Genomic DNA, 13,304 nt, shown 5'->3' with positions numbered 1-13,304 from the left:
CTCAGCCCATGCTGCTTTAAAAGCAAGGGCCAAGAGCACTGGAGCCATAGCTATATATTCAACCTGTACCCCGGAACCAATTCGGAACCTTGAACACAAACAGGAAATGATCAATTCATCTTTAATGTTCGTTTCTTTGGTTTGCGTGAGAGATTTCTGTTTTGACTGTGCAATGTTGCAAAGAAAAATTCAAACAGAGAAAAATCCATATCTGAATTTCCTTTTCTACATTTGCTGAACCTGTTACAAATACCACTTTACCTTTGTATCCCCACTGCCCTGCAAGGTGATGCACAGAGAGGATGCACTAAATATGCTCTAAGGACGATCAGAAAATAAGTTCCAAAAAGGTGGTGAAATTATTAATTTCTCAACGTCAAAAATCTCCTAGAGTTGGAGAAAAAAAATCTATTTAATTTTTAATCCTAAGTGTCCTGAAAATGCTAAACATTATTTAAAAATTAAAGCCAAAATACCCATATCCTTATTTGCAGTTATTTGTACATCTTGAAGTATAATACACTAAAATTATCCAAATAGATTAGTACAGCTAGAACTGTATCTGAGATAGAATTCCACTCATACATGGTGACACTATTCCTCAACCCCTGCTGCTGAAGACTAAATCCTTTGGATATTCAGCTTTCAGTCTTGGCCTCTCTTCCATGCCAGTTAACTAACATTATTTTACTTTCACTTGTAACCAGTGGAAAATAGTACAGAAGACAAAAACTGGATTTAGTGCATGTGAAAGGAGTTTAAACCTGACTAATGAGAATAGTTCAAAGTAAATGCTTAAATAGTGCTTTGTGCCATTTACACTACAGAACACTGACATTGCATCTGATGCCTGTAGGGCGCTGAGCCTCAGGGAGGTGGCTCACCGGGGTGGCCCACACTTTGATAGTTGGCAGCTTGGGTACAACCCCCCACCCCAGTAGGTCATCTCTCCACCCCTGCACTGTGCAGGGTCCCCGGCTGCCTCCCATTACAGTGTCTTTGTATATGTAAAAACTGCCTTGAGGGACGCAGGCGGCAGAATGTCTGTGTAGATTACATGATGTGTGTTCTTTCTGTGTACACCTGTTACTTGTGAAACATCATGATCACCGTGGTTCTACCAAGACAGGGCATTAATGATGTTACTGCTTATTATGTGTTACTTATGCTTTTGTTAAAGGGCATTGTCATTTCTTTGAATGAAAAATGAGTTTTCTTTCTAAATTAATAGGACATATTATTCAGTAATAGCTATGTACATCAAATAAAGCATTCCCCATGACAACCTACTTATTCAGAAAAGCCTTGAATAATAATAATAGTAAATAATTATAATATAATTCCAATAGTAGCTGCCATGAATGAATGACTAATTAGCAATAGATGCTTTATATTCTGGTTTATTAATCCTCACAACTGTCATGAAAGGAAGTGATTACTACCCCCACTTTACTCTGAAAAAAATTACCCAAAATGAATTTAAAGCCTTACTTCTGAGTGGGTGCCCTGTGGAAGCCAACTACTCTGTTACTTTATTTTGCCTGCTGCTGATGGCAACCTTCAGACTGAGCTAATCCCTTTCTGCCTTCGCCTTTAGGATTTGACACCAGTATTTTGCCCATTTGCAAGGATTCGCTTGGTTGGATGTTTAACAGACTTGATACAAACTATGACCTGCTGCTGGACCAGTCTGAGCTTGGAAGCATTTACCTTGATAAGAACGAACAGTGCACCAAGGCATTCTTCAATTCTTGTGACACGTACAAGGACAGTTTGATATCTAACAATGAATGGTGCTACTGCTTCCAGAGACAGCAAGGTAAAGGGTGAGGCTCTGCCGGTGCAGACAGTGGACCTGCATGTCAAGTTGTATCTATTCCTTCACAATAAAGAAAAATAGTACATTATACCCCATTCACTTTGGTAGATACTTTTTTCTAATTAGAGTGTTTAATAAAGGAGCAAATAAGCAGCATATTGAGCAATATAACTCTGCTAGGGTTGCAAAACATGCTAAATAAGATGAAAAATAGTAATTAATACTTCATATTAATGCACTTCAGTATAGTTTCCATTATGAGCCACCAGGAAGCACATAGAGATAGGAGAACATAGATATTAAAAGTAATCATTAAAATTAATTTGCTATCTTCTTTGCTCACAGTGTAAAATAAATGGTTTTTTTATCATTATACTGTGGAGTTTTAATGTGCTATTCTGTGATTTTATTAAATGAGCTGAATGAACCACAGCATTCACCATAAAGTTATTTTTACTTATTTGACTTTAAAATGGCATAGTCTTTTGGGCTTTTCTAAATAGCTTAGCATTTTTAAAATTTACTAGCAAAGAAAGTGTTGATTCTCTGGGCAAACAAGCCATCCTGGAGTGAGGCTATTCGTTACGCATCCTTCTTTATCAGGAAATGCAGTGAGACAGTGCATTGCAAGCATGCTTACACAAACAACCGAATGATGAGTTAAAGTAATTATTGAAGGGAAATAGATCCCAAAAAACTCACACTTGGAGAAAGTTTGAGAAGATAAGGAGACAGTAATATGTGTAATTTCGATGCTAATTTTAAAAACAAATGCCTGCTGTTGTCAGCTCATTAAACAGTTCTTGACAGCTAAGAGAAGGAACAAATAAAATAATTTAAATTATAGTAGTGATTCCCAGTTTTTCATATGGGAAACCAACACGTATAGGGCATTTCACTTCCTATTGCTTTCTCAAATATTAGGAATAGTTTAGTAATTAGGGATGAAATGATTATCATAATCGACCAGTAGTGAGCCAACATCATGGTGCATGGAGTTGCTTATCTATTTATAAATCACTTTAAACAAAGTTTAAAATTAAATATTTGACTTATTAAAATATTCTAAGTTATACACACACACAGTTGACTTTCCTATTATGTAGGTGCCTCCTAGATTACTGAACACTTCTAAGAAACTATGTCCTAGTTTTAATGATTTAAATCTAAAATTTAGTAATTTAAATTTAAAATGAGTCAGTTAAATCAGTTAGAATAGAAAAGTCAGTCCAGGTAAACTGCTATAAAAAGATATGTGGTCTTTTTTTATGTTATTTTAGTTTTTTTTTTTTGAATGTTATGATGGCATGTTTACCTGTTTATACGTGAACACTTTAAAGTATTTTGAATAACAATAAATGTTTCTTCTATAGATATAAATATTTTGACCTTAAAATGTTCTTGGATTTTGCAGTGATATTTGTAGAATTGATTAATATTCCCCAAGGAAAAATTTTGCTTTATATCCTTTCCACTTATTAAGCAGTATTCTTCCAAATTAAAATTTTTATAATCATGTGAAGATATTCTCTGAGATCATTTAATACATAGTAGAAATAGTTTAATAAATAGTGAAGATATTTTCTGATAGTTGGTGAAAGGATTTATACAACTTCTCAAAATCTGAGGAAAATTTGGCTCATTATGTTTATTACTTTAATATGCCAGTATATGTTATAAAACTCAGGGTAACTGAGTTACCAATTGGCTCATTAAGTAATTTCATGAAGGTCATGTTTTTCCTGTTTGTTTATTCAATAAAAACAACTAATTACTAAGTTAATTATAATAAGAGTAATATGTGTGTGTAATTATAAGTATATATGTTGGTAGAGAGAGAGAACAGCATCTCATTAGGTGTTATTAGTGCAGGTTGACCTAAAACTGCAGTGAAGACTATAGTTGTGTAGTGTTGGAAAATATCTAAAAAATAAAGAAATGGTGTTTTTTTAAGAAAGAACTTTCAAAAACATAAAATTAAAGTTTAATAAATGAGCTTAAGAACGTAAAATTTCAAGTCAGTGAAATGTGTGTAGTTTTCCAAGGAAAGAAACTTTTTAATTTTAATTAAGATACAAGTTTGTTTCTCTAACTTTCTGAAATCATGACAATTAAGCAATACAAAATAGATATGATGGTGGTTTATTTAATTCTTTGTTCTAGGTAATCATGGAGGAATGAGTCAAAAGAATAGTAATTGGGAGTTTTGGTTACCTTCAGATTTAATAACTTATTTTCATTAAAGTGTATTCTAAGTTTCCATTCTAAAAAAGTAAATTAATTATTAGTTGCTCTTTCATTTAAAGTCCTGTTGTGTGAGATCAGGGAAAGAGAAAGAATACTAACATTAATTCGGGTCCATGTACAGTCTTCCATATACGTAAAACTATTTATTACTCAAACAGCCATGTTGAAAATATTTTCATTCCCATTTTATGGCTAAGGACTAAATCATATTGATCTGGAGGGTCTTAACATAACAGAATGAGTTTAGGACCTGGGATTTGATACTAGAGTCCTTGGCTTCTGTCTTCACATAGTTTAATTCTATATTCAAAGTTTGCAAATTATATTTAAGTAATATATAAAATGCCATCAAGACATTACTGTACAACTTGTCAGCAAACTCCATTCACTACAGGTCACATCTGCAGGTCTCATTTTAGTCAATGATATATCCAATATTGTTTCTCAGGACTACAGTGAAAACAGATGACATTTTTAGAAGAATCTACAGAAAGTTATATCAAAATGTGGGTCATGTGTATTAATTTTGCAAAAGATATTTTTCCTATTTAATGAAAGACATTAAATACAAAGAATTTTGTCCCTTGCTATTATGCTTATTTAAAATTTCCATGTATGAAGTAAACAAATATATATGTGTGGAGAGAGAGAGAAGAGCATCTTATGAGGTTTATCTATTCTTTGTGATACTATATGAAGAATAAAATATGAGAAGAAAAGGGAATGGGACAGTGCTTGTTGGAAAGGAACTAGAGAACTACCTGCTGCATAACCTCAGGGTGCCTTCCATTCATGGACATGGATAGCGCCATGGGGCTGAACAACTGATGCAGCCTGTGCATTCTTTCATGCAATGCTGCCCTGCAGAGAGCCGTTCTCAGGCCTGTGAGAGTCGCAGCTTTCCTAGTTTTGACTCTAAATTGTCCATATATATTCAACAGCTAATACAAATATACTCCCTAGAAATGACTAGGTGCAAGTATAGAAAAAAACACATTTTCACACTAATAATTATTCTAAACACACAGATATTTCCTTATTTATTTTTCACAGTGACAGTTCTATTAAAAATTGGGAAAATAAAAATGCATCATTGTTATCACTGAATTGAAAATGATCAATTCCTAATATAGAGTATATGTGAATAGCCCCATGATAAGAATTCTAGTTTTTAAGTTCACAATGAAAAACAATAAACAATGCTGCTTTCAAAAACAACATTTTGAAATGTAGCCAGTAAAACATGTTTCATTTTTCTTTTTTTCTTGTTTTTCTAAACTAATGTTTGGAATAATTACTTGTAAATTCAGGGATTAAGTTAAATCTTATATATTTTATTAATGATTCTCATACAAATTCGAGCATGTAAAATCAGAATTTTCCATAAGTCAAAGCACTCTTAAGTCATTAACAGTTTTGGGAAAATGAATCTTGTGTTATAAATCTGTGCCTGTATTCTAGGCTAAATATTCACAGTCATGTCTAAACCTTCATGCAACTAGTTAGGGAGCTCTCTTTCCATCCCAATCATTTCTTTCCAAGTAAGTTTAATGATAGGTGAAATCTCAATTAAGCTCTCCAACTCTACTTAAGATAAAGATGAGATAGGGCTGCCTTGTGAATAATAGAAGAAAAATTTCAAAATAAAATTTGTGGTTTAAAGCTTAATCTGTCGTGATAACTCTCAATATCTTAAAATGTTCCCCTGCACAGTCCTGTAGGATCAGTGCTTATGTTTATTCAGTGAGGTTCCGAATCAGGACTCAGGTCCCAAAGGTGTCTGGATTTCAGGCAGCGCCATAGCGAACATGCAAGAAATATTCCTTCCACTTTGTAGTAACTGGGAATTGTTTTCAGTACAATATTGAAACTCCAGCTGTATTCTTTCCTCTTGATCCAACATGTTATATTTGGAAAGCAATAAATTTAAAATGTTTATTCTATAAACTCATACTATGGAAGTTTATTCTTATTCCTCCAAAACATAGTGTAGGAGACACATTATGATCAGGAAAATCAAAGGAATAAATTGGACCAAATTCAAAGTGAAGTAGAACAAGGTGATTATTTAGGCTTTTCAAAAAAAGTACTTTCTGTCCACATTTTAGACTCCTGAAGGAAAACTTTTTTTGGCCTTATATATTAAACTGTAAAACATACATAAACATTTGATCTCATTTCCTCATTCCACTTTGTTACTTACATGCAAATTTAATAACAATATTGTGAAGTGGATATACTAAAGAGTTTTAAAATTGTTTGAATTATGTCTCGCCTTTTTCCTAAAAAAATTGTAGTGTACAAAAACAGGTACTTATTGTTTAGCTGTTTCAATAGTTTATGATGCAGTTTTTATTAGCAAATATCAACAGCAAATTTCTGGAATATGAGTATAAAATACATTGAATTCTTTTCAGATAAGAATGTTATATATAACAATATATATCATTTAATAATGTAATTACATGTTAATAATACTATAAGCCAAACTCTAGTGTGTCCATTAGAATTTCACACCTCTCTAAAAATGTTCTCGAAGTGACTGAGTTTGAAAAGTAGACAAATAGTTGTTTCCAAATTGGTTTAATGTTTTAAGTTTAATTTTTAGGAGAGGGCTTGTCAGAAAATATTGTATCTTATGTCCTGTTTCCAAATTGCATGTAGTATTGAAGTACCCAGGCGAAACTAAAAAGACCAAGGCCTGTCAACATTACACAACACCAAAATTTATAATCGTTTTTCTGATATAACCTGAAAGAAGCATTAATAGATTGCTTTTCATAAATTACTCTTTTTCATGGAAAGCTATTTCTCTACACAATAGCAACTGTTTTAAATGAGGGCAAACTGTAATCAGTTCATTATTTGGGCTGCAGTCTATCAGCTGAATTTACATCGCTGAGCTGATTAAGCATTTAAGCTAAGCTTTTCCCATCATATTAGCACTTTATACTATTCCCTTTTATTTTTCATCCAATTTCATCACTCTGAAGAAAACCAATATACTCTAAAATTAATAGTTGGAAAACCTCTCTCTCTCTGTATAAATATTTGTATGTGTATTCATGTGTATATATACACCTGTGCATCTCCATTTTTAAAAATAACAACTAATATGTAATACGTCTTCTAAAGCTATGTAAAGACTAATTGAAGTTTGATAACATAGAAATTATACTTTCATTGTTTAACTAGAATCCTTGAAGTAACACTTAATGTCATTGCAGACCCACCTTGCCAGACGGAGCTCAGCAATATTCAGAAGCGACAGGGGATGAAAAAGTTCCTAGGTGAGCAATAGATCATGCTTCCGAAGCCTTTATTGCTTACATAAATAACCCCAGGGAAACAGCAACATAAAATCAATATTAATCCAATGAAGATAGACTACACTAAATTTTAGTAACAAAATTTATGAAGTTCCTGAAAGCCATTAAACTTACTTTTATTATCTTACCTATTGAAAGATATTACATCTGTTTTATTACCTAATATAATGTTCATTTTGAAAGTTATTAAGTAAAAAAAGAGATTTAAACAATGCTGAATTTAAAGCATCAGCAGAACCTTCAATTTTAATTCTAAGGTTAACAGTTCAAGAACTGATGGCATCTCTCTCTCTCTCTCTCTGAGTGGCATGAAAGCATGCCTTTTGTACCTCACGGAGATTTGAGCAGACTTTTTAGTGTTTTTCATTAGCACTTTTTACTAACTTACTTTCAGTATGTAAATGTGTGTATTGGACAGTGAGAGAGAGACAGAGAGAGGGAGACAGACAATTCCACATGTTATCCAAAGCCTTAAAATAGAATGTTTGGCTATCAACACATTCTTTAACTATATATAATTCATAATTATGTATAATTATTTTGTTTATTCTTATAAGCATACAATTTTAAATAAACTGTAATAATTCACAAAGACAGTACAGTTTCCACATGTCCTCCAGCCTCTCCTAAAGCTACCACATCTCCATGTATCAAATAACCATTACGTATTTATTAAATCTAAGAAACTACTATTGCTATAGTCTTATAAATTAAGCCTCAGATTTTATTTGGATTTCACCCGTTTTTCCACTGATGTCCTTTTTCTACTTTAGAGTCCAATGCACAGCACCACATACACAATGTGGGTTTTTTTTCATGTATATTAATGCCTTTATATATTTAGTGGCACATAATTTTATTATATTTTTTAATCTGATTAATCAGTATTACATTATGTTATGCTGTCTTTGTAATTATAATATTGAATGTTTACAGGAGAATATTTTTCGTATTATTTGAAAATCCAAAGTTCAAAATAAAAAGGCTGATTTTTACAATAAAGCATTTTTAGATATGGAACATTGCTAACAATTAAAGCTACAATGTGTCATATTTTTCTTAATTCTGTTACAGAATGCATGCCATATTACAGCTCACAAGTCCATGTACAAAAGAAAAGCCACTGAAATTCAGCTGAAAAGTATTTTAGACTCGATCAGGTCCATTAGTGACAAATCTATTAAAATTCAGTCTTTAAAGTTAAAAAAAAACATGAAATATAGTTAGCACCCATTTGGGAGGAGTTGCCTTTCTTTTTCTGACATGACAAAAATGAAAAGTCATTATTAAAATGACTTTTAGTGTCATTCAAAGGGATTAGTGAATCCTTAAACCTTTCTTACAGTTTGGGTAGGGTAACAGTAGCAAATCGAAAATTGATCAGTTGTTATATAGAGGAGGGCACCATATGCTCCAGCTTGTGGGTTCAGATTGGTTGTTTGCAGTTCTAACATAACATCTGTGTGTGTGTGTGTGTGTGTGTGTGTGTGTGTGTGTGTGTGTGTGTGTGTCTGTGACAGGGCAGTACATCCCCCTGTGCGATGAAGATGGTTACTACAAGCCAACCCAATGCCATGGCAGTGTGGGGCAGTGCTGGTGCGTCGACAGATACGGAAATGAAGTCGTAGGATCCAGAACCAGTGGTGGTGCCGACTGTGGTGAGCATATGTCCCATTCATTGTTCAGGCATTGAATGAGGGTGTACTCTATGCAAAGGCTATAGGGTCAGTGCGGGACGGTTACAAAAAGACTCACCCCCAAGCATATCAAATACCTGCATTAAATGAAGTTGCATAATTTGACTATGTTAGGAGAGATTAATTCAAAGGTGGGCTCCTTTTGTTGCCCCCATTTGATTCCAGGTTAGCTGACTCTAGAGTGTGCGATGTCCCCACATGGCACTCTTCTGTCTGCATACCTTTGGAGGGTTGGCTGAGGGTGTACATAGGCTCACCCACAAAGGAAAAGTAACCTTAAAGTTAGAGATCCAAAAATTGATGCTGTATGTTTTTCTATGTTTAGGTGAGAAAAATAGAGTTAATTGTTTGAGGGGTAATTATAATTAATATTCTAATGCTTTTTATGAGCATGCATTTTTATGTGTATGCCTAAAAATCATATTACAGTTGAGCATCAAAAGCATGCATTCTACAATTTTTAATGTGATATCATTTTTGTTCATAAAATATTATTTCAGAATGCAAGTTTCAAATCAGTATTTTTGTTTGTACTATGGACAGTTTTCACTGCATTAGCCACTTACCTGTATACACATGCACACACAACACACACCCTCACATGCACAGGCACACATAGGTACACTAGAATTAATGGATTGTGTTTCAACTAATAACACATGACTAAAAATGAAAATAAAGTACTCAGTTTTGTTCTTTAGAAACTCTTTAGCTGTTTCCTTTATGCAATTTTTAAATTGTAAAGGTTTACAAATAAATAGTAAACCATATAAAAGTAACCTCATTTAATGCTTCAATGCCTATTCTGCATTTATTTACTCCATAAGGATTTAATATCTTGGACTTGGTTTTCTGGCAAATTGTCAGATTTAAGTAGTATTCAATAGCTTCTTAACATAATTTCAACATGTACAGAAATGTTGTCATATGTAATTTAAACTCATTGTTTCATTAATTGTTTCATTTATCATGATGGAAAAGAATTTTAATTTTTTATGTTGTAAATAAAAATTATATGGAGATTAATTTAAGAAGTGGAAGGGGAAATTAAGGAACACAACATCTAGGCTTTCTCAGCATCTTGAAATTATTAAGAAAACACCTGAAGTAGGATAATAAAAATAACATTTTCTTCACCTAAGATATGAATTTCAGCATTTTGTGTAATCAGTTTATAAACTCTGAATTACATTAATAAGGTTTGTTATAATTTGTTACCAAAGAATTATAAGATTGAAGTATTAGAAAGGAGAGAAAAAAATGCACTAACATGAGAGGAGTTGAAAAATAATATATACTGAGATATACATGCATTATTGCCTCCTCATATAGTAATGAATTCATTTCTAAATATTTATTTTTAATACCAAATATTATATTTGTTTCCTATTGCTATTGTAACAAATTCCCACAACACTTGTTGGCTTCACTCACACAATGGTCTCACCTTACAGTTCTGTATGTCAGTATTCCAGCATGGGTCTCCCTGAGCTAACCGTCAGGTGTCCCAGGGCTGGTTCCTATTGGAGGCTGGGGGACACACCTGTGCCCCTGCCTTTCTCACCTTCTACCCCCTGCTCACCTTCCTTGTCTCATGGACCCTTTCCTCCCACGTCAAGGCTGGCTTCTTTCTGCTGCTTTCTCACTGTTCCTCTGTAGTCACGTCACTTCCTGACTCGGTCTGGGAAAGGTTCTTTGATTTTAAGAAAGCAGGTGACCATCCTGACCCACCTGAATGGTCCAGGATACTCTCCCCAGCTCAAGGTCTTAGCTTGATCGCCTCTGCAGAGTCCCTTTTATCATGGAAGGTCATATGTTCACAGGCTTCAGTGGTTAGGAAGTGATAGAACCAATTTAAATTTCTTCATAAAAGTCAAAGTTTGACATGGATTTCTATAAAAACCAGGATGAGATCAATCAGTATTAACAAACTGGAAATACTGTATATCGGACCTCCTTCCTGATTCTGCTTTTTGGCACACAAATTTTAACCAATGACAGAGATTGGATTTTTCCTTTTTTATGTTTGGTAAGCTAAAGGGCAAATTCAAATTCTACTTAGACAAATTCCTTTAGAAATTATCCCAGTACTGAGTCAAACAGCACAAATTGTATTTTCTCCTAAGCTGTTGATTTTGAGATCTCTGGAGATTTTGCGAGCGGAGACTTCCATGAGTGGGCTGAGGATGAGGACGATGAAGATGCCCTCATGAATGACGAGGACGAGATCGACGACGACGATGAAGACGCAGGGGACGACGACGGTGACGGCGACGACCGTGATGGCGACATCTGACCGATGAGGGCTGAGACCCACCCACCCCACACGAAGCAAAAGGTACCTACTGAGAGGTACCTTCTTGCCCCAAAACAAAATGATTCTAAAACTCACATATATTTTGTATAATTATTTCAGATACTACAGCTAAAATCATAGAGCTTTATGTTTCAATAAGAGTCATTTCTTTGAGTTTTTATATGCCTTAGAGAAAAAGAAAATGCATATGCAGTCTAACCAATGCCAGACAAAAGAGAGTTGTGAAGAGCTACTGATAGAAACGCCCACGTTTTCATAGGAACAAACTATGTAAATCTCCCACAACCCAGTGACAACCAGAGTTTAGGGTCATATGCATTCTTTTTCTGAGAGATATTCTAAATTAAATTTTCAATGACTTGTCAATGACCTGGGTCCCAAGAATTTTATAAAAATATGCATGACATTGCAGTTCAAAGTAGCATCTTCCCAAACCTAGGCTGAGTTAGAGACAAGCGAGGGGTATCACAGGGTAAGGAAACAAGGTGACGTCTGCAGAGACCTTCATTGTGTTTACATTAATAGTGATATTTTTTTCCATTATGAAATCATTCTGGATATGAGAAGCTATTTTACAAAATGCCAAGTATAGAAAACCATGGATTCTGAAAGTTAAAAATGTAGTTGTCCTTTCTAATTTTTATTTTAGTTTGAATAGTGGTCTTGTGTAGATTTTTTTTTTTCTTTAATATTCTTACGCGGCATGATTTCTTTACCTTTATAGGTTTCTTTGTCCTTCTGACCAGCAACTTAGGGCACAAAGTTTATAGTAGGAATACAAAGGGAAAGATTCATTTAAACGGTATTTCCACAGAAAGTTTGTCATTTGCCCCAATGTCAAATTTTTAATCTCTGAATTCTTATTTTATTTGCTATTTTAGATTAAAAAAATTGCATTTGATCTTAGAATTATGCCCTTTTTTACTACTAATGTCAAAACTTAGAGAATACATTGTATTTTAGCATGCATACCAATATAGGATATTAGGCAATGTCTAAGCATACCCAATTAACAAGTTAATACCAGTGAAGGTACTGCTGGAATGAAGAAAATGGAGTATGTTTCTTTCTTATTTTCTATTGTTATATAATTTCCATGTGGACTTGTTTCTGATTATTGTGCAGAGTAGCATTTAAGATTTAACTGTAACAAAAATCACTTTAATTGCTGTATTTAACTTAGCATGTTAATTACTTGTGTAGACATTTTGACATACCATCACATTTAAGTATATCAGACTTATGGTTTTGTGCCTATAATAAAAACAAAAAAAAAGTGTTGAATGTTACACACTGGTATCATAATTTAAACTGTGGGTCAACTGGTTTCCCAATATAGAATCCATTGAAAGTAAAATTGGTGTATTCTTTCCATTTGGTTTATACACACCAAAAAAAAAAAACTTTAATGTTGACTTTATGTAATATTTAAAGTAAATTGCATTTTCTTTTCTACTGTTTATGTATAGTTTACAAAATAAAGAATCTTATAACCAAATAAAAGTGTTCCTTAATGATTTTCTGGGATATAGACATTAGCACGAAGGGTTCTTAGTCTATTACATGATTTTTTAAATGAATATATGACAAACTAGCCAGGAAAGCTTTTTGAAGTTTTTGAATTTCAAAATGAGAGCTCTTAGCACCATGGATATTGTCAAAGATATATCCAAAATGGTTTTGGTTTGTTGGTATGTTTAAATGTTTTATTTGATATATTGCTGCAAGATGGATCATTTTCTTTGTTGAAGATGGTATTTTTAAGCCCATTTTTGTGGTATCACATTTAATGTATTTAACTAAACTATAGCAAATAGCATTTTTTAAGAGTGATTGATTACCTTATCTATTTAACAAATGTATAGGAATCATAAAATATATCTAGTGGATTGGTA

General features: G+C 33.3%; 1 protein-coding gene across 4 annotated transcripts in view; it reads left to right on the top strand.

Moving 5' to 3' along the window:
• The window catches only part of SPOCK3 (SPARC (osteonectin), cwcv and kazal like domains proteoglycan 3), a 399,525-nt gene extending 386,464 nt beyond the window's left edge, over positions 1–13,061 (top strand). For 3 of the 4 annotated variants that reach the window (XM_073232632.1, XM_073232633.1, XM_073232631.1), the window contains exons 8-11: positions 1,598–1,819; positions 7,294–7,356; positions 8,916–9,053; positions 11,219–12,930. In XM_073232632.1, the coding sequence (XP_073088733.1) occupies positions 1,598–1,819; positions 7,294–7,356; positions 8,916–9,053; positions 11,219–11,388 (593 nt within the window). In that variant the 3' untranslated portion in view covers positions 11,389–12,930. Of the gene's footprint in view, positions 1–1,597; positions 1,820–7,293; positions 7,357–8,915; positions 9,054–11,218 lie in introns of all 4 variants that reach the window. The other variant, XM_073232634.1, reaches the window with a different exon arrangement.
• Positions 13,062–13,304: the final 243 nt, after the last annotated feature.

Source organism: Manis javanica, chromosome 3 (genome assembly GCF_040802235.1).
Source record: "Manis javanica isolate MJ-LG chromosome 3, MJ_LKY, whole genome shotgun sequence".
Taxonomy (NCBI): Eukaryota; Metazoa; Chordata; class Mammalia; order Pholidota; family Manidae; genus Manis; species Manis javanica.
The sequence above is the reverse complement of the archived record's forward strand: the minus strand, read 5'-3'. Positions and strand labels throughout refer to the sequence as shown.